At 44.5% G+C, this 18,848-nt stretch overlaps 1 protein-coding gene across 1 annotated transcript in view; it reads left to right on the plus strand.

Annotated features, from left to right (window-relative positions):
* The window catches only part of SNAP29 (synaptosome associated protein 29), a 28,148-nt gene extending 9,876 nt beyond the window's left edge, over window positions 1–18,272 (plus strand). The window contains 5 exon segments of the mRNA XM_040416364.1: window positions 8,273–8,466; window positions 9,819–9,904; window positions 13,850–13,942; window positions 16,426–16,554; window positions 16,557–18,272. Of these exon segments, the coding sequence (XP_040272298.1) occupies window positions 8,273–8,466; window positions 9,819–9,904; window positions 13,850–13,942; window positions 16,426–16,554; window positions 16,557–16,585 (531 nt within the window). The 3' untranslated portion in view covers window positions 16,586–18,272.
* The last annotated feature ends 576 nt before the right edge of the window (window positions 18,273–18,848 follow it).

Genomic DNA, 18,848 nt, shown 5'->3' on the forward strand with positions numbered 1-18,848 from the left:
TCGATAGCAACACCATGGGTGCTTCCAGAATCTCAGGAGCTTCTGTCCCAGGCTCCAGTTTTTCACCCAGAGGTGAAAAATCTGCACCTGAGTGCCTGGTTATTGAGAGGGAGATTTTAAAGAAAAGGGGTCTCTCTGAGGAAGTAGTAGACACTCTGTTGGCCAGTCGGAAAAAGATCACTTCTGACATCTACCTTAGAGTTTGGAGGACCTTTTTCAGATTCGCCAAAAAACCTGTGGATGTGCTAGAAGCTCCTGACACCCCGCTCGTATTAGAATTCCTACAGGCGGGATGGAACAAAAAAAACAGCACTTTGAAGGTCTAGATTTCAGCCTTAAGCGCCTTATTTGAGTTTAAGTTAGCGGAACATCTTTGGATTAGGAGGTTTATAACAGCAGTGTCTAAATTATCCCCGGTCTGTAAAAATAGAATTCCCCCCTGGGATTTAAATTTGGCCCTCTCCTCTCTCGCTTCAGACTCTTTCGAGCCTATTGATAAAATCTCCCCAAAGTTGCTCTCCCTTAAGCTTGCTTTCCTTCTGGCCATTACTTCGGCTAGAAGAGTTAGTGAGATTTCTGCTCTCTCGATTGACCCTCCCTATTTGGTGATCCTGGAAGATCGGGCAGTGATTTCTCCTGATCCTTCTTTTTTACCAAAAGTCTTTACACGTTTTCACTGTTCTCAGGAGATAGTGTTACCTTCCTTCTGTGCTTCCCCTAAAAATAAAAAGCAATCAGAGTAGCACTGTCTAGATGTTAAGAGATGTATCTTGCAATATTTACAGGTCACTCAGCCTTGGAGATCCTCCTCACATCTGCTGATTTTGTTTCAGGGAGCAAAAAAGGGATCTGCAGCCTCTTCTCACACTATTGCTAGGTGGATTAGACAGGCCATTTCCTTAGCTTACTCTTCTAAAGGGATTGTTCCGCCCTCGGGGTTTGGGGCTCACTTTACGAGATCAGTCTCCACCTCATGGGCAGAGAGAGCTTCTGCCTCTATGGAACAGATTTGTAAGGCAGTTACCTGGAGCTCTCCACATAAGTTTTTTAGACACTATAGACTACAGTTACTACAGTACTTCAGGCTGTGGTCCCACCCTAGACAAATTCTTGCCTATTCTCCAGGGGTGCTGTCCAGGGGCGTAACTACCATAGCGGCAGACTATGTGACTGCTATGGGGCCCAGGGCAAGAGGGGGCCCAGTCTTAGTTGGGATCATCTCCTCTTCTATTGGAGGTGAAAACTTGGTCAGGACTCTACCCTCTAAAGCAGGGATGCTGAACCTGCAGCCCTCCAGCTGTTCCAGAACTACAACTCCCAGCATGCTCAGACAGCCTACAGCTATCAGGGCATGTTGGGAGTTGTAGTTTTGCAACAGCTGGGGTGCCGCAGGTTGGGCAGTTGGGCATCCCTGTTCTAAAAGAACAACTTTTAGCAAATGAGACCAGAAAAGGGATTAGGCAGAAACCCTTATGATCCTTGCTATGGGGCCCTTACTTGTCTATGTACGCCACTGGTGCTGTCATAGGCGAAAAAGAAAGATTGGATTACACTTAGCGATAATCGGTTTTCTTTGAGCCTATGACAGCACCCGGTTAATTCCCATCCCTATATAAAATTTGTATAGAGGTATATAGAGGTATATATGTGTATATAGGTAGGGCTGAAATAATTAATCGATGTAATGGAGGCAAAAAAATCCACGAAGCAGTTTCCCTGCATCGAGGATTTGTTGAAATCGCGTGACCACGGAGTGTGAGTGAAGTGAAGCTTCTCACTCACAGCTCCGTGGCCTCCCGACGGCTCCGCGCTGCACTGGCCAGGGCCTTCCGTGCACACATCGTCAGCACGCTGGCTGACGCTGTGTGTGATGTCAGGTCCCTCCCAGTGCATGCTGGGATAAAGACGCGTCTCCTGCAGACTCCATGTGTCAGCGCACTCTGCACTGCCAGGATAGGTAAGTATATAGTTAGCGGTGGGGGGCACCTGTGATTTGGCATGAAGGGGCTGATCTGATGGGAGTGGGGGACATGGTGGATGGCATGGAGGCACTGGCGAAGGGGGACATCATGGCAATCTGGATGGCATGGAGGAGCTGACGGCAGTGCCATCATGGGGGCACTGGGGGACATGGCATGGAATGGCTGATCTGATGGCACTGGGGCAGTGGGGGACACGGCAATGGATGGCATGGGGGTCTGGCTCTGATTGCAGCAAGGGAGGGTCTGATGGTGGCATCCTGGGGGTCTGATCATGGTGGCATGGGGGTCTGATTGCGGGCTTGTGGCATGGGGGGACTAATTTGAGGGCAAAGCTGACTGACTTGGGAGGGGTCTTATCAAAATGCTATGTCACTGTGCAGCATTTTTTGTCCGGATCCCCATTACAGTCAATGGGCATCCACCGGAACACACTGCCGGAGTTCACAACATAACCTTAGATACACATTCTGGCAGAAGAACAGCCTGCTGGAGTATACTGTATTGGGTATAGCTGGATACAACCAGCTATATGCTCTCATTGACTATAATGTGGTCCAAGGCCATCTGGCTTTGTGTCGGCATACATGCTGGGTATCGTCCAAAGCTTTTTATTTATTTTTTTCTGGCCAAAACCCAGCTTGAATGCTGTAACAAGGCCGGACACCATTAGTCGATCGCTGCAGCAGCCGGCAGATAATCCTGCTATACCCGATATGGTACATTCTGGCTGCTCTTCTGACTAAATGTATATTGCAGCTGTGAAAGAAGCCTTGTGTGTGCAATTATGTGCTATACCACTGTAAGAAATAAAAATATTGTTTTTATAAAGAAATAAGTTATTTTAAGAAGGTTTTTCTTCTTATTACTAAAATAATCGTAATATACAGTGGATATAAAAAGTCTACACACCCCTGTTAAAATGTCAGGTTTCTGTGATGTAAAAAAATGAGACAAAGATAAATCATTTCAGAACTTTTTCCACCTTTTAATGTGACCTATAAATTGTACCACTCAATTGAAAAACAAACAAATCTTTTAGGTGGAGGAAGAAAACAAAAAATAATAATAATAATGTGGTTGTATAAGTGTGCACACCCTCTTATAACTGGGGATGTAGCTGTGTTCAGAATTAAGCAATCACATTCAAAATCATGTTAAATAGGAGTCAGCAAACACCTGCCATCATTTAAAGTGCCTCTGATTAACTCCAAATAAAGTTCAGCTGCTCTAGTTGGTCTTTCCTGAAATTTTCTTAGTCGCATCCCACAGCAAAAGCCATGGTCCACAGAGAGCTTCCAAAGCATCAGAGGGATCTCATTGTTTAAAGGTATCAGGAGAAGGGTACAAAAGAATTTCCAAGGCATTAGATATACCATGGAACACAGTGAAGACAGTCATCATCAAGTGGAGAAAATATGGCACAACAGAGACATTACCAAGAACATCCCTCCAAAATTTATGAAAAGACAAGAAGAAAACTGGTCTGGGAGGCTACCAAGAGGCCTACAGCAACATTAAAGGAGCTGCAGGAATATATGGCAAGTACTGGCTGTGTGGTACATGTGACAACAATCTCCCGTATTCTTCATGTGTCTGGGCTATGGGGTAGAGTGGCAAGACGAAAGCCTTTTCTTACGTAGAAAACCATCCAAGCCAAAAACACATCTGAAGTCTCCCAAAAGCATGTGGGAAAAGGTGTTATGGTCTGATGAAACCAAGGTTGAACTTTTTGGCCATAATTCCAGTTTTACTTCTATTTTATGTACAGCACTGTCCAGGACATAGATACAAGTGTGCTAGAAGCTGGACATGGACACCCCCTTTAAAGATCTGGCCCATTACTAACTGTATTTCAAATTTTTATTGTCAAATAAATGTATTAGTGAAAATTGGCCTATTATGGTTCAATCATATTTATTGAAGCAAAAATGAAAATGAGATACAAAGTCACATGACAAGTGTGGAAAAGGGCAATATAACCTGTGCCCAATTATAAAGGAAACATGGCTATCATAAGTATGCAAATAAGGCTACTTTCACACTAGCGTTCGAGCGGGTCCGTCTGATGTTTCATCAGACGGATCCGCTCCTATAATGCAAACGCTTGCATCCGTTCAGAACGGATCCGTTTGCATAACAGTTTATTTCAGATCTGATTTTTCACTTCGGAAAACTCAGATCCGACAGTATATTCTAAACACAGAAGCGTTCCCATGGTGATGGGGACGCTTCAAGTTAGAATATACTGAGAACTGTGTACATGACCCCCCCCCCCCTCCTGTATTTAACTTATTGGTGGCCAGTGCGGCCCCCCCTCCCTCCCCAGTATTAATTGTAACCAGTGCGGCCCCCCTCCCTCTATATTCATCGGTGGCCAGTGCGGATATTAAATATGAGCAGTGCGGTCTCCCCCTCCCTCCCTCCCTCCCCAGTATTAAATATGAGCAGTGCGGTCTTCCCCCCCCTCCCTCCCCAGTATTAAATATGAGCAGTGCGGTCTCCCCCTCCCTCCCTCCCCAGTATTAAATATGAGCAGTGCGGCCCCCCCCCCCCTCTATTCATTGGGGGCCAGTGCGGATTCAAAGTATTGTGATCAGTGCGGCCTCTCCCCCCCCCCCCCCCATCATTGGTGGCAGCGGAGAGTACCGATCGGAGTCCCAGTTTAAATCGCTGGGGCTCCGATCGGTTACCATGGCAGCCAAGACGCTATTGCAGTCTTGGCTGCCATGGTTACTTAGCAACAAATAGAATCATTATACTTACCTGAAGAGCTGCGATCTATGTGACCGGCCGGGAGCTCCTCCTACTGGTAAAGTGACAGGTCTGTGCGGCGCATTGCCTATAGACCTGTCACTTACCAGTAGGAGGAGCTCCCGGCCGGTCACATAGATCGCAGCTCTTCAGGTAAGTATAATGCTGCTATTTGTTGCTAAGTAACCATGGCAGCCAAGACTGCAATAGCGTCTTGGCTGCCATGGTAACCGATCGGAGCCCCAGCGATTTAAACTGGGACTCCGATCGGTACTCTCCGCTGCCACCAATGATGGGGGGGGGGGGGGAGAGGGGAGGCCGCACTGATCACAATACTTTGAATCCGCACTGGCCACCAATGAATAGAGGGAGGGGGAGGCCGCACTGCTCATATTTAATACTGGGGAGGGAGGGAGGGGGGAGACCGCACTGCTCATATTTAATACTGGGGAGGGAGGGAGGGGGGAGACCGCACTGCTCATATTTAATACTGGGGAGGGAGGGAGGGGGAGACCGCACTGCTCATATTTAATACTGGGGAGGGAGGGGGAGACCGCACTGCTCATATTTAATACTGGGGAGGGAGGGAGGGGGAGGCCGCACTGCTCATATTTAATATTGGGGAGGGAGGGGGAGACCGCACTGCTCATATTTAATATCCGCACTGGCCACCGATGAATATAGAGGGAGGGGGGCCGCACTGGTTACAATTAATACTGGGGAGGGAGGCCACCAATAAGTTAAATACAGGAGGGGGGGGGGGGGTCTGCCCCCTGCTGCCTGGCAGCACCTGCCAGGCAGCAGGGGGCAGTCATGTGCACAGTTCTCAGTATATTCTAACTTGAAGCGTCCCCATCACCATGGGAACGCCTCTGTGTTATAATATACTGTCGGATTTGAGTTTCACGATGTAACTCAAATCCGATGGTATATTCTAACATAGAGGCGTTCCATGGTGATGGGGACGCTTCAAGTTAAAATATACCATCGGATTGGAGAAAACTCCGATCTGATGGTATAATCCTGACTTTACATTGAAAGTCAATGGGGGACGGATCCGTTTGAAATTGCACCATATTGTGTCAATGTCAAACGGATCCGTCCCCATTGACTTGCATTGTAAGTCTGGACGGATCCGTTTGGCTCCGCACGGCCAGGCGGACACGAAAACGCTGCAAGCAGCGTTCGGGTGTCCGTCTGCTGAGCGGAGCGGAGGACAAACGGTGCCAAACTGATGCATTCTGAGCGGATCCGCATCCACTCAGAATGCATTGGGGCAGTACGGATCCGTTCGGGGCCGCTTGTGAGAGCCTTCAAACGGAACTCACAAGCGGAGCCCCGAACGCTAGTGTGAAAGTAGCCTAAGTGTGATGAGTCTGAACAAATAAGACCAAGACAAGACAAGGGGCTGGAAAACGGAAGGGAAGGAAAGGCAGGGGGAGGGGAGGGGATGTGTAAAAAAGAAACCTGAACTTCACCAGGTCAACTACCAGTATCTAGCCAAGTGTGAAATCTAGGAGAGCTTCTGAATTGCAGCCAAGGGTCCCATGATTGCGAGTAGGAACGCGTCTGATTGTGGGCCTCAGCTCTTCCATCCGGACCAGAGTGTCCAGTGCATGGACCCAAGTAAGTCTCCGCAGACTATCTGCTGATTTCCACTGGCGCGGTATGATCTGTCTCACAGCCTGCACAAATAGCCTAAGGGCACCTTTCTTGACAAGTTGAATTCTACCCGAATAGATAGAAAGTAAAGCTATCTGAGGAGACGGTGATATAGAGGTCCGGTAAAATTGGCCTATTATGTTAAAAATGTCAGTGATATTGAGTCTCTTGCCCTTCTACAGTATGTGAGGAGCTAATTCCCTACCGCCAGCACAGTGGTATAATGCAGTAAACCATATTGTAGTCCAGATTTACTGTCCACAGAGGACCGATCACCGCTCCTGACATGTCTGTTTTAGTAACTACATGCATTCCCCATGTAATAACAATTCTGGAGCATCTACTCATATGACTGTAAGTTGCACCATTCCTCTATTATTCCTGCTATAGTTTATGAATGAATTGCCAGCACTTTATTACAAAGGTCCTTCTGGGTGTTACCAGCTGGGGGGGGAGGGGTGTCCCTGCACAGTCTGACACTATCCAGTCAGTCTTGTCCAGATGGACCTTTATTACAGACTGCTGACAATTCATTCATAAAGCAGGAATAGCAGAGGAATGACACAACATAGTCATAAGACTAGATGCTCCAGATTGGTTATTACAGGGGGAATGAAAGCAGTTTCTCTGTCAGGAGAGGTGACGGCTCATTACACCCATGATTCACTTCAGAACATTTTCTGCCAGTTGTTGGACCCTTTTTTTTGTGACACAAACTAGTGTAAGGGATGCAGATGGAAGGCAGTCGTTGGTTGTCAGCTTGGCAGTACTTTGGAGGTCTTTCATGCCAACCAACAGACGTGTACCTCGTGGTTACAAGCCCAGCTCATGTTCCCAGATTGATGCTCAATCTGTTCCTTTAATTTATGGCGTTAATTTAAAAGTAAAAGTCAGAAAATCTCTGGGATCTCAAATCTGTAGGTGACCATTCCTCTGAAAACCGTTTGTGTTATTCACATTTGAATCTACTATTTATCAGGTTACTGTCACGGCAGACGGGTTTCCTGTTTGTTGTGTGTGTTTGCTATTCACTGACTGCAGCATTAAAACACATTCTTAGGAAAAGTAAAAGACTTCTTCTTCCTGCCTTTCTTATGATTATTAGTACTTTCAGTAATGAATGAATTGCCAACAGTCTGCAGTGAGGGTGTCACCAGTTTGGGTGGGGGTGTCCCTGCACAGTCTGTCACTGACGGCACTGATAGGATAGTGTCAGACTGTGCAGGGACACATCCAAGACCAGTAACACCCAGCTGGACCTTTATAACAGACCGCCGGCAACTCATTCATAAGCTTCTACTAGAAATAATAGAGAAATGGCATAACATGTATGATTGCTGGGGGTCTGACCTCTGGGACCCTCACCAATAATGAGAACAGAGGTCCAGGTGTGAATGGAGTTGTAGTGTGCCTGTGTCAGGGGAGGCAGAGTTTTTGCAAATCCGTGGAACAGTCCGAAGGTCAGGGCAGGCAGCACAGTGTCAGTACAGTGAGAATCAGAATCTGGGAATCGGGCAGAAGTTGGTACACAGGCAGACAAGCAGATTTTAGTGCACCTTGGCAGGATCTAGCAAGCTAGTAAACCTATTGCTCAAGCACCTCTTCCCAGGGAAAAATTAAGTTTAGAATGCATGCATTCTGGCCCCATGAGTGCCCTGGGAGGAGACCTAGGAGACAAGTGCAGGCTTTGGCCTGCAACAGAGGACACAGGACTCTGGTGGTGCGGCCTTCTACTCCAGAGAAAAGGAGGGCCAGTGGGAATCTGCCACAGGACAGAGGCACCAGGGTGAGTCAAGCAGTACCCGTGTCCGCCCAGGGAAACTGGACAGTGGCAGGTATAATGAATCTTACCCTCTATCTGTTTTCTTTCTGCACAGGAGCTAGTGCGGCAAGGAGAAGCTTTGAAACGCACAGAAAAAATGGTGGACAAAATGGAACAAGATCTGAAGACCAGTCAACGGCATATCAATAGCATAAAAAGCATCTTCAGTGGCTTCACCAATTACTTTAAAGCCAAACCTGCAGAGACACCACCTCAGAATGGAGCCTATGACTACACGGCTAGCAGCAAGTAAATTAATATATTATACATTTAATTATTTATATTTTAAAAATGCAGTCTTACTTTAATGCAAAATATGTTTTCCTTTTTCTGTCCTCCAAGGATGTGTTGGCCATAGCATTTTATGAGGTTAAATGTTTGTTTAAAGGGAACCTGTCACCTCCAAAAGTGATATAAAACTGCCAGCATTACCTTATAGCAGCCCCCAGTCTGTAACTGATCAGGTGTGTGAGCCAGAAATTCTTTAATCCATACTTCAGAAAAACGCTTTTTTAATCTCCCTGAGCGCTCTGTTTGCAGTCAGGCTTGAAGTCAAGGGGGCAGCGGCCTCCTTGCTTCAAGGCAAGCAATGCCCGCCTTTTCCCCGCCCCCTCCTGACTGATTTACATATTATCCTCTGGATCGGCTGTCAATATCAGATCGACGGGGGTCTGACAGTTGTTGAAGTAGCTGGTAACGACAGTGCTGCTGCCATTTGAAGTGAATGGTTGCAGTGCTGCAGTCAGAGCGGTGTAGTTCTTGCGCTGACTCCCTGAGCTACTCCGAAACAGCTAATTGGCAGGGATGCAGGGTGTCGGACCCCCACTGATCCGATATTGATGGTCTATCCTGAGGATAGGACATCAATATCAAAATCCTGGACAGCCTCTTTAATAGATACAATTACACCTCTAGGTTATTCAGGCATCTTATAGCTTGCCTAAATTCTAGTACTCTGCCCTTGCTGCAGAAGACTTTTAGCATGCCTCCCTGTTAGGACGGGTCCGTAGAGTATGTGGCAGAAATCAGCAGCAGCAAAATCCACACCAAATGGTGCAGATTTAATTGTGGAATAGATGGCGCAAAAACACTGTGGGTTTGCATACGCCACATGTGACTATATCTTTAAAGGGAAACAGTAGAACCGTCTAATATAGGACATCTTTTAGCTACTCGAGTGCGCCATAATTTTGGATTCAGTTGAGCTAATTGGCCAATGGGGATACTGTGGCCACATCCACAGCCACTCAAATTCTAAAGGTCCTTAAATGGGGTTGTATAGGATAAAAAAAAAAAAAACTTTATGTAAGTGTGGTATTGCAGCTTAGCCCTATTCACTTCTCTAGATCTCAGCTGCTAAACCAGACACAATCCGCGGACATGTATGGTGTGGTTTCTGAAAGAAAGCTTCCATTTGCTCCCAATCCTGTAGAACCCCTTTATATGAAACCACCTTGTCCTGCCTGGCCATTCAGTCAAATAAGATTCAGTGCCTAGACCTGGTACTACCTTTTTGTTTCCAAGTATTAATGTAGCAGAAATCGAAAAGACTGTATATTTGGTACTTATAATAACATGTTTACATCATCCTATACATTTAGATTACAGGATGCAATGTCAATAAGCAAAGAACAAGAAGACAAGTATGAAGCCACACATCCGAACCTGCTGAAGCGCGATACTCTAGGTGAGTAATATTTTGGACTATATGTCCTGCAAAATAACAGTAGGCCAAGCAACCGGGACCTCAAGTAGTCATGAAAGGGGTTCTCCAGTCTGGCTGATTATCTCATCATTTACACTATGCAGTGACATGCTTTCCATATGTAATGCCGTTTTCCTGATCCACGTGAAGCAGGTTTCTTCCCTTCCAGTGACGTCATGTTCAATCCCTGCAGCCTTCTCTTCAGAGCAAGGGGTTTCAATGGCTCCTCACCGTTGACGTGAGTTCATAGGAAGAGGAGGAATGCGGGGCTTGGAGCTCAGTTACGCATGCGCTGTGCATTGAACGGGACATCCTTCTATGTGAGGAGAGCTCAAGCCAGTTCAACAGAGGAAGGTCCCATTTAGTGCACATCTGTAAACGGCACATGCTCAAGAGCTTTTGCACATGTGCTGGTCAATACTGTAAACTGAACGGGACTTCACCGCTGACATGCCTCTGTGGGAGATAGCATTGGAGCAGAGCTCATGTAATGTTCAGCGCTGTGTAGTGTGCGGGACGTCTTATGGGATGTAACTTCCAAGAGCCCAGTGATGTCACTGTACTGTACGTGATGACCAGTGTCTGCGTTACAAAATGTAAATGCTAGGCTCTGGGTTTTTCAAGATGGCTCTTTCAGGAAGGAGTGGGAAGTTGTCAGAAGAAGAGAGGGTGCCGTGTCGGGTGGGAATAGCGCTAGCTAAGAAGACTGAGCGTGGAATCCTGGACCTGGTGGGTACCTGGACAGGACGCTTCAGATCAAGGAAGTTCTGCCTGTAAACAAACATGAGGAGATGCTGTGGGGTGCGAAGGAGGGTCTACTTAGAATGCACAGAAAGGTATGGGGGTGGGGGTTGGTGGAAGAGGATATTGACTTTTAGACATTTTCAACATTTTGAAAAGGAGTCCAGAAAAAAACCTTTAAGTGGCATCTGTACCTGCAGTCATATGTGTAACTATTGGGTGCACAGGGGTAGCAGTTGCACCTGGCACATGGAGACTGGTAGTGAGGGCTGTCAGTTTTGGATTGCTCCTTTTCCAAAGTCATTTGGAAAGCATTGTTTTCAGTGAACTTTTCTGTACAGAATCATTATCCCTAAGGTTGCATTCCACATAGGTTGTATATACATTTTCACTTGATAAAGTAATGAAGTCTTTATGTTACAGCCCTGGCCTATGGGTTGCAGTACGTACTGCTCTGTTTACTCATTAAACCGGGTTTGATTTCGCTGAAGGTAAAATATGCAGGATTGCTGAAATTCTTCCCCTAGCTAGGTAAAACTATACTAAACCTTGAACATCTTTGTACTAAAATAGCTCTATAGCTGTTTTTATCATCCACTGATACCAAAGGCGATTTTGTGAAGAGCCAAGTTTTGAGGGAACGGCTCTATGTATACCTTCACTATAATATCATTTCTTTACTCCACATTTGTTAGTTTAAGATCCAGAAGGACAGTTTGATAAATTATAATTTTCACGGCATATCTTGAGGCAGCTGGCACAAGCAGATGACTTACGTGGGTTAGACATCTACCTGTCTACCTGTTCTCAGCATGGTGACTCAGGCTACTTTCACACTGGCGTTTTGGTTTCCGTTTGTGAGATCTGTTTCAGGGCTCTCACAAGCGGTCTAAAACGGATCAGTTTTGCCTAATGCATTCTGAATAGATAAGGATCCGTTCAGAATGCATCAGTTTGGCTCTGTTCCGCCTCCATTCCACTCTGGAGGCGGACACCAAAACACTGCTTGAAGCGTTTTGGTGTCCGCCTGACGATGCGGAGGCAAACGGATCCGATCTGACACACAATGTAAGTCAATGGGGACGGATCCGTTTTCTATGACACAATCTGGCACAATAGAAAACGGATCCGTCCTCCCATTGACTTTCAATGGTGTTCAAGACGGATCCGTTTTGGCATTGTTAAAGATAATACAAACGGATCCGTTCTGAACAGATGCATGCGGTTGTATTATCAGTGCGGATTCGTCTGTGCAGATCCATGACTGATCCGCACCAAACAGGAGTTTGAAAGTAGCCTTAGTAGTTGGAGGATCTTTAATCCAAATTTGACCATAGGAATGTCTGCATTTCTAGGTTCTCACTGTGTTAGCATGGGTTTTCTCTTGATTCTTTGGTGTCTTCCTATACTGCAGAAACATGCTGAGAGTTAATCGGCTTCCTATGAAATTATATCTAACAATATAGGGGTTTTCTGAGATTCTATTGATGACCTATCCCCTTTTCCTTTGTAGTTTATATGGGAGACGTGGCTGACTCCTATTTGGTCGTGCACTCCTGTAGCCTGTTTTGCCTCACAGGCTGATTTTAATTATCATGAGTATATAGTTTGCTCTGCATGCATGCATGCCATTTTGGCACCACAGAGATATAAACCAAAAGGGGCCCAGCATGCATGTGAAACCTACACCCCCTGAACTTCATGGTTGCTGTCATGGCACATAACAGGTGAACTTAGTGTTAGGTTCCCATCTTATAGAGATCGCCTTGACGTGCGGCAAACGGGCTCAAATATTTTTGTACAAAATATATTTGCCAAGCATCTCTAATTTATTAGCATAGCATTTGCTATGTCTTTGTACTTTATTTGGTTTGTAGAGTGCTGTTGCATTATGTGTTGTTCTATCCTCAGGATAGGTCATCAATATCAGGTCGGCAGGGGTCTGACACCCGGCACCGCTGCCAATCAGCTGGTTGAAAAGCGCTGCTTTCCCTTCATTCTTTACCTGCTCACTTTCAACATCACAGCGGTGAGCAAGTGTAATTGCAAGCCTTCCCATTCACTTCAATAGGACTGCTCCTTCCTATACACTTGAATAGAAAGGAACCATCCTATTGAAGTAAATCGGACGGCTTGTAATTACACCTGCTCACCGCTGTGAAGTCGACAGCGAGCAGGTAAACAATGAAGGGAAGGCAGCGCTCGCACAGAGCGTGGCCTTCTCTTCACCAGTTGATCGGCAGAGGTGACGGGTGTCTAATATTGATGACCTAAGAGCAAGACTTCAGGCTTGATACTCTTTAAAGAGAGACTCTTAACTGAAACTACAACTACACTTCAATGAAGGTTAATAGTATGATTTTATTAAATATAATAACAATAGTATATACAGTACATATAGCGATATACATCCTTCTTTTGCACTTATCTATATACAAAGGATAGAACATAATTCACAATGACATCAACACTTCAACTGGAGTCCTGACTACATCCAGAATGAAGTTATTTACGTCGTTGTGAGTTGACATCATCTGACAGCGGCACATCAGCTGGGAAGCCCTGTTTCAGCGGAAAAAAACACGACCGAAAAAACACGGATTTGGTCCCTGCGACAGGTGTCCTCCTGTAGGATGAGCTTTGACCTTTTCCCTAAAGGGGTACAGCTTTAGACAGATCAAACAAAGAACTCCGCTCCCTAGTGGAATGTAGCCAGGACATGCGCAGTATAAAGGGTCACTGTGTACCTCTTGTTCATCTGTTAGCATTCCAGATTAGCAATGATTCAGAATCCCAAACAACCTTGAAAATATATTCACACTAAACAAATCTTCAGTTCATTCACAGGCCGCATTGGCTCTAACAGAAACAACATGAAGTTTAATATGAACAGATACATAAGGGAGCCCAAATGATCAGAAACTACATCTGCACACTTTAAATGTAGTTTTCAATAAAGAAAGCCCACAATTCTGATCTGAAAGGAGTTTGAGCCTATTTTTTGGAAGAATTGGGTTATTGCATTTGTAGTGCTAACATGGAGCTTGCATTCTGACAACTGGGTGCACTGTTCACTTATATACAAACCAGCCTCCCAGTTTATCTATCATGGAATACAGTAGATGATTGTATTGTAAAGTTTTATTTGCATGGTATACTCATGTACTTGTTCCTTTTTTTTTCTAGATACTAACAGAGGTTTGGGTGCAACCAGCTCTGAGTATCAACAAAAAAATCCAGCTCTGAGAGGCTACCACCAGAAAATGGACAATAATTTGGGGTAACCATGTTTTTCTAACGATCATGAAAGATATACATACGTAAAATTATTGGACTCTGTTGCATTGTCCTTCTGTAACTGTACTTTAAGCGAACCTATCACCATGAAATTGCACTGCAGTCAACATCTTGTAAAGCAGGATGAGCTGAGCAGATTGATATATAGTTTTATTACTTTTATATTCAGTAAAACTAGTCATTTATTACATTTAAGCCTCTGCTTTTTATGAACTTAAGATCATCCCCGTGTACAGCTATCTGAGTGACAGCTATCTCTGTATACACACTTACACAGAGAATGCTATCAATCACTGATATCACCTCCCCTGTGTACAACTATCAGTGACTGACAGCTATCTATGTATACACATTTACACAGAGGATACTATCAATCACTGATAACCCCTTCCTCATGTACAGCTATCGTTAACTGACAGCTATCTATGTGTACACACTTTCACAGAGAATGTGATCACTGATAACACCTCCCCCGTGTACAGCCATCAGTGACTGACAGCTATCTATGTGTACACACTTACACAGAGAATGCTATCAATCACTGATATCACCTTCCGCATGTACAACTGTAGTCAGAAATAGCAAAGATTTAAATGTATTTAATTTAAATTTACAAGTCTTACTAATGTTTTCCTACAACACTATATATCAATCTGTCAGCTCCACATGCTCTATAACATGCTGCCTGCAGATTGGACTGCATTTTCATGGTTTCAGGTTAATTTTAAGAAGATAACACCTCCCCTGTGCACGCTGTGGTTTTTGTCCGGCCACCTCTCGACAAGTTTGCCGTGCTGCGGCCGCATCTCCGACCTGTCCCCAGTAGGGATCGACCGATTATCGGTTTGGCCGATATTATCGGCCGATATTGAGGATTTTGAACGTTATCGGCATCTATCTTGCCGATATACCGATAACATATTGGGAACACAGAACGCGCTGCTCTCAGCGCTCTCTGTGTTCCCTCCGCAGCACAGGGGAGAAGGAAGCAGTGTCTCCCTCCCCCCTGTGATGCTGCTGCCGCTGCCGCCAATGAGAGGAGAGAACATAAGAGGAGGGGAGGGGCTGTGGCCACTGCGCCACCAATGAAGATAAGCCTTTCATTCATTCATATACAGGAGGCGGGAGCTGGCTGCAGAATCACATAGCCGGCTCCCGACCTCTATGACAAGTAGATGCGATCTGCGGTAGTTAACTCCTCAGGTGCCGCGGATCGCAGCCACCGCTCATAGAGGTCAGGAGCCGGCTATGTGATTCTGCAGCCAGCTCCCGCCTCCTGTATATGAATGATTGAGAGACTTATCTTCAGTGGGGGGCGCACTGCGCCACCCACCCCCATCCCAATAGTAAAAACATTGGTGGCGCAGTGCGCCCCCCCCCCCCCCCCCCACCCAGTATTACTCAATTACTCATTGGTGGGCAGTGGCCACAGGATCCCCTCTCCCCTGCTCCTCCGATCGGAGCCCCCCAGCTGTGTAATCCTGGGGCTCCGATCGGTTACCATGGCAGCCAGGACGCCTATTGAAGCCCTGGCTGCCATGGTAAGCTCCATGCTGCTGTGTGCACTATGCACAGAGCAGCAGGACAGTGTGAGCTCCTATTCACCCTGATAAGAGATCTATCAGGGTGAATAGGACAAGGGTTCTAGTCCCTAAGGGGGTTCAAAGTTAGTAAAAAAAAAAACACAAAAATATTAAGTATAAATGAAAAAGATTTAAAAAATAAAAAAATACACATTAACAATAAACAAAAAAAATACACATTAACAATAAACATATTAATTTCAGCAGATTTGTGTAGGAAATTTTTTTTTTTCTCAAAAATGAAAATTCCCAGAATATCGGTATAAATTATCGGCTATCGGCCTGAAAGTTCACAAATTATCGGTATCTGCCCTAAAAAATCAATATCGGTCGATCCCTAGTCCCGAGTGAATGGGCCAGGGGCAGACTTCCGGCATCACACGTGTGCAAACGTTATACGGATCTGGCAGGGGAACAGCCTGCCGGACAATCCTAACGCCAGTGTGAAAGAAGCCTCAGTTTGGCTGGAAAAATAATGCCATTTTTCCCCTACAAATAAGACAGAATTTGTAGTGCATATATGAACAGAGCCTTACCCTCCTGGTTTGCCTTTATGAAATTATGTAAAACTATGTATAATTAAACAGTGTTTGCCAGCTAACGGGGATTAGCAATCGGCCTACAATGTAGTAAAATTAGATATAAGTCATGATCACCTTGCTGGTTCTCTGATTTCAACACTTCCCAGGTCCCTTGCCAGTCTCTACTTTCTGGCCCCTTGCAATATGGACTTGTGACCGCTATAGTGGGTCACCAAGCTGGAATATTTTTTAACAAGACTGAAAAGTAGACTAGTCCAAAGTGGGGGGCACTTTAAGTTGGAGAGTATTACCAGCTACTTCCTAATAAATGGTCGCTTTAAAACTCTGGTTTATTTTACAGATGACATGTCTCTAGGCTTGGGTCGGCTGAAGAATCTAGCTCTCGGATTGCAGACTGAGATTGATGACCAGGATGATATAATTGGCCGCTTGACAGGAAAGGTGGACAACCTGGACTTAAACATCAAAACTACGACAAAAGGATCCGGGATGAGCTGTAAAAAGCCACAGAGGTTTCTGGCCACAACAGTCCACTCCTTTTTAAATCCTTCCAACATTTTCTAGAAGAAACCATCACAAGCTCCTCGAGTTTTTATATTGAGCCTTTGGGATATTTCATTTTGTTTATCTGTTTTGCAGAGAATTGTACTTCATACTATATGCAATTCAGGAAAATGAAGGATCTATATTTCCTGTATACTGAGTAATGTTAGGAAGGATAAGTAGTATTATGATTGCATCAAATATCTGAGATTTCCTGGAAAGGGTATCTCCGACATTGAACACAATTTATATCTAGAAATAATTCATATAAAAGGTTGAGTATCTTAGTGAATGGCATTGCATTTCTGATATTGTACTTACCGGAAGTTACACAGTTTTGCCGGTTGTCACTGGAAATAGTCCACATGTTTGGCCTAACGCATATCCCTGAGTTGGGTTCCTAGAATGCAGTGGGGTAGCTTTTCTTACATCAGATTACTGGTGTAAAAACTACCCCTCTGGTTGAAAGTCAGACTTGGAATCAGCAGAGAGAGGTTTCAGCTCTGAAGACCGCAGAATTGTGAATGAAGCTCTGGATAGGGTCAGTGCATATAAGTAATGCCAGGTATTCAAAGAGTTATTCAAATTTTTATATACATTGATGAGATGATCTAAAACAGTAAAATGGTGTTGGACGTGGAACCTGTCTTGTTGAACATGTCTGCTCTGTAGGCTGCATGCTATTGAACAAGAGGAGCTGAGCAGATTGATATATAGTAATATATATATAGAAAATATTTAGTTTAACTTGTATTTCATTCATTTAAACCTCTGCACTTTCTTTCTACACTTAGGAGTCCAGTGGGTGTTCCTGTTCAGTGATTGACCGCTATCTCTATGTACAGTCATACAGGGGAGGCTTTCAGTTACTGATAAGACCGCCCACTGGACTCCTAAGCATAGAAAGAGGGGGTTGAATCATTAAAATATGGTAATCTGATTATTATTATTATTATTATTATTATTTTCCAACAAAAATATATATCAGTCTGCTTATCTTCTCTGTAACATGCTGCCTGCAGACAGGACTCCATGTACAACTTGACAGTTTCCCTTTAAGGTGTCATTGTTCATCTCACTATAAATCTTTTGACTTTCTTCTTAATTCCTTGTGGTGGGAGCTGATTCTCCTGCTTCCAACATGTATGAGAACAGGATCTTATAAGGGTGGGCATGCCTCGTTTACATAAATTGGATAGTCACCGAGGTAGCTGCCACTAATCTGCCATGTGTGAACATATCATAATTGATTTTCAGCAATAAGAAGCTCTTCAGTAGCAGCTCTCTCTAAGGCCCAATTGTTGATGTGTGTGGCCTTCTGGACAACTGACATGAATACAATGTTATAATAACATGGCTTCCCTCATGACATATAATTTTCTTTTGCATTGGTTTTTTAATTTTACTTTTATTTTTTATTTTTTTGTTACACTAACCGTGCTCAAAATTATACTGTGAATATTTTACATGTACTATTAGCTATACATTTTCTCCATTTAAAGCTGTGCTTCTTTTGACATTACACTTTCCCTTGTATGTAAAGAAAGTAATATATACCAAGCATGCCTGTTATACACTGTAAAAATCTCTTTTAGCTGTTAAAACCATTTACAGTTGCTGATTACTAAATTTATTTGCACATCCTGTGTGGTGCTATTACTGCGTGTGTGATCGTATGTTCTTGTTTTATGTATCTGCAGAAATTTAATGTGTCCCTTTATTTGTGAGGCTTCCCATTACATGAACAGTAAGACCTGGTAACTAATAGAATAAAAACATACTGTAGGTTCTTGGAGACAATGTCACAACCTCAAACTAAAGAACTGAAAGGCCAAAGGGACTCTCCTAAATAATTCCATAAATCCTAAAGAAGTGGCTAAGGTATTCCCCATTCTCATTGCTTCATTTAAATGGAACCTCTCAGGTGGTTTCTCAAGCCCTATCTGATATATCAGGGATGCCCAACTTTGCTGTTTCAAAACTACAACTCCCAGCATGCCTGGACATTCTACAGCTATTAGGTCATGCTGGGAGCTATTAGGTCAAGCTAGAGGGCCGCAGGTTGAGCATCCCTGTGATATATGATAGAGGCAGAGAAGTCGAGCTCTGTGATGGATACAGGTTGATATGATTTGGAGCAGGAGTAAAAATCAGAGTAAGTCCTGACAGGACTGCTAGGAGAGACAGTGAGAGGTCCTGATTTACCTGCTGACCCAGGAT

This window comes from Bufo bufo, chromosome 2, assembly GCF_905171765.1.
Source record: "Bufo bufo chromosome 2, aBufBuf1.1, whole genome shotgun sequence".
Classification (NCBI taxonomy): domain Eukaryota; kingdom Metazoa; phylum Chordata; class Amphibia; order Anura; family Bufonidae; genus Bufo; species Bufo bufo.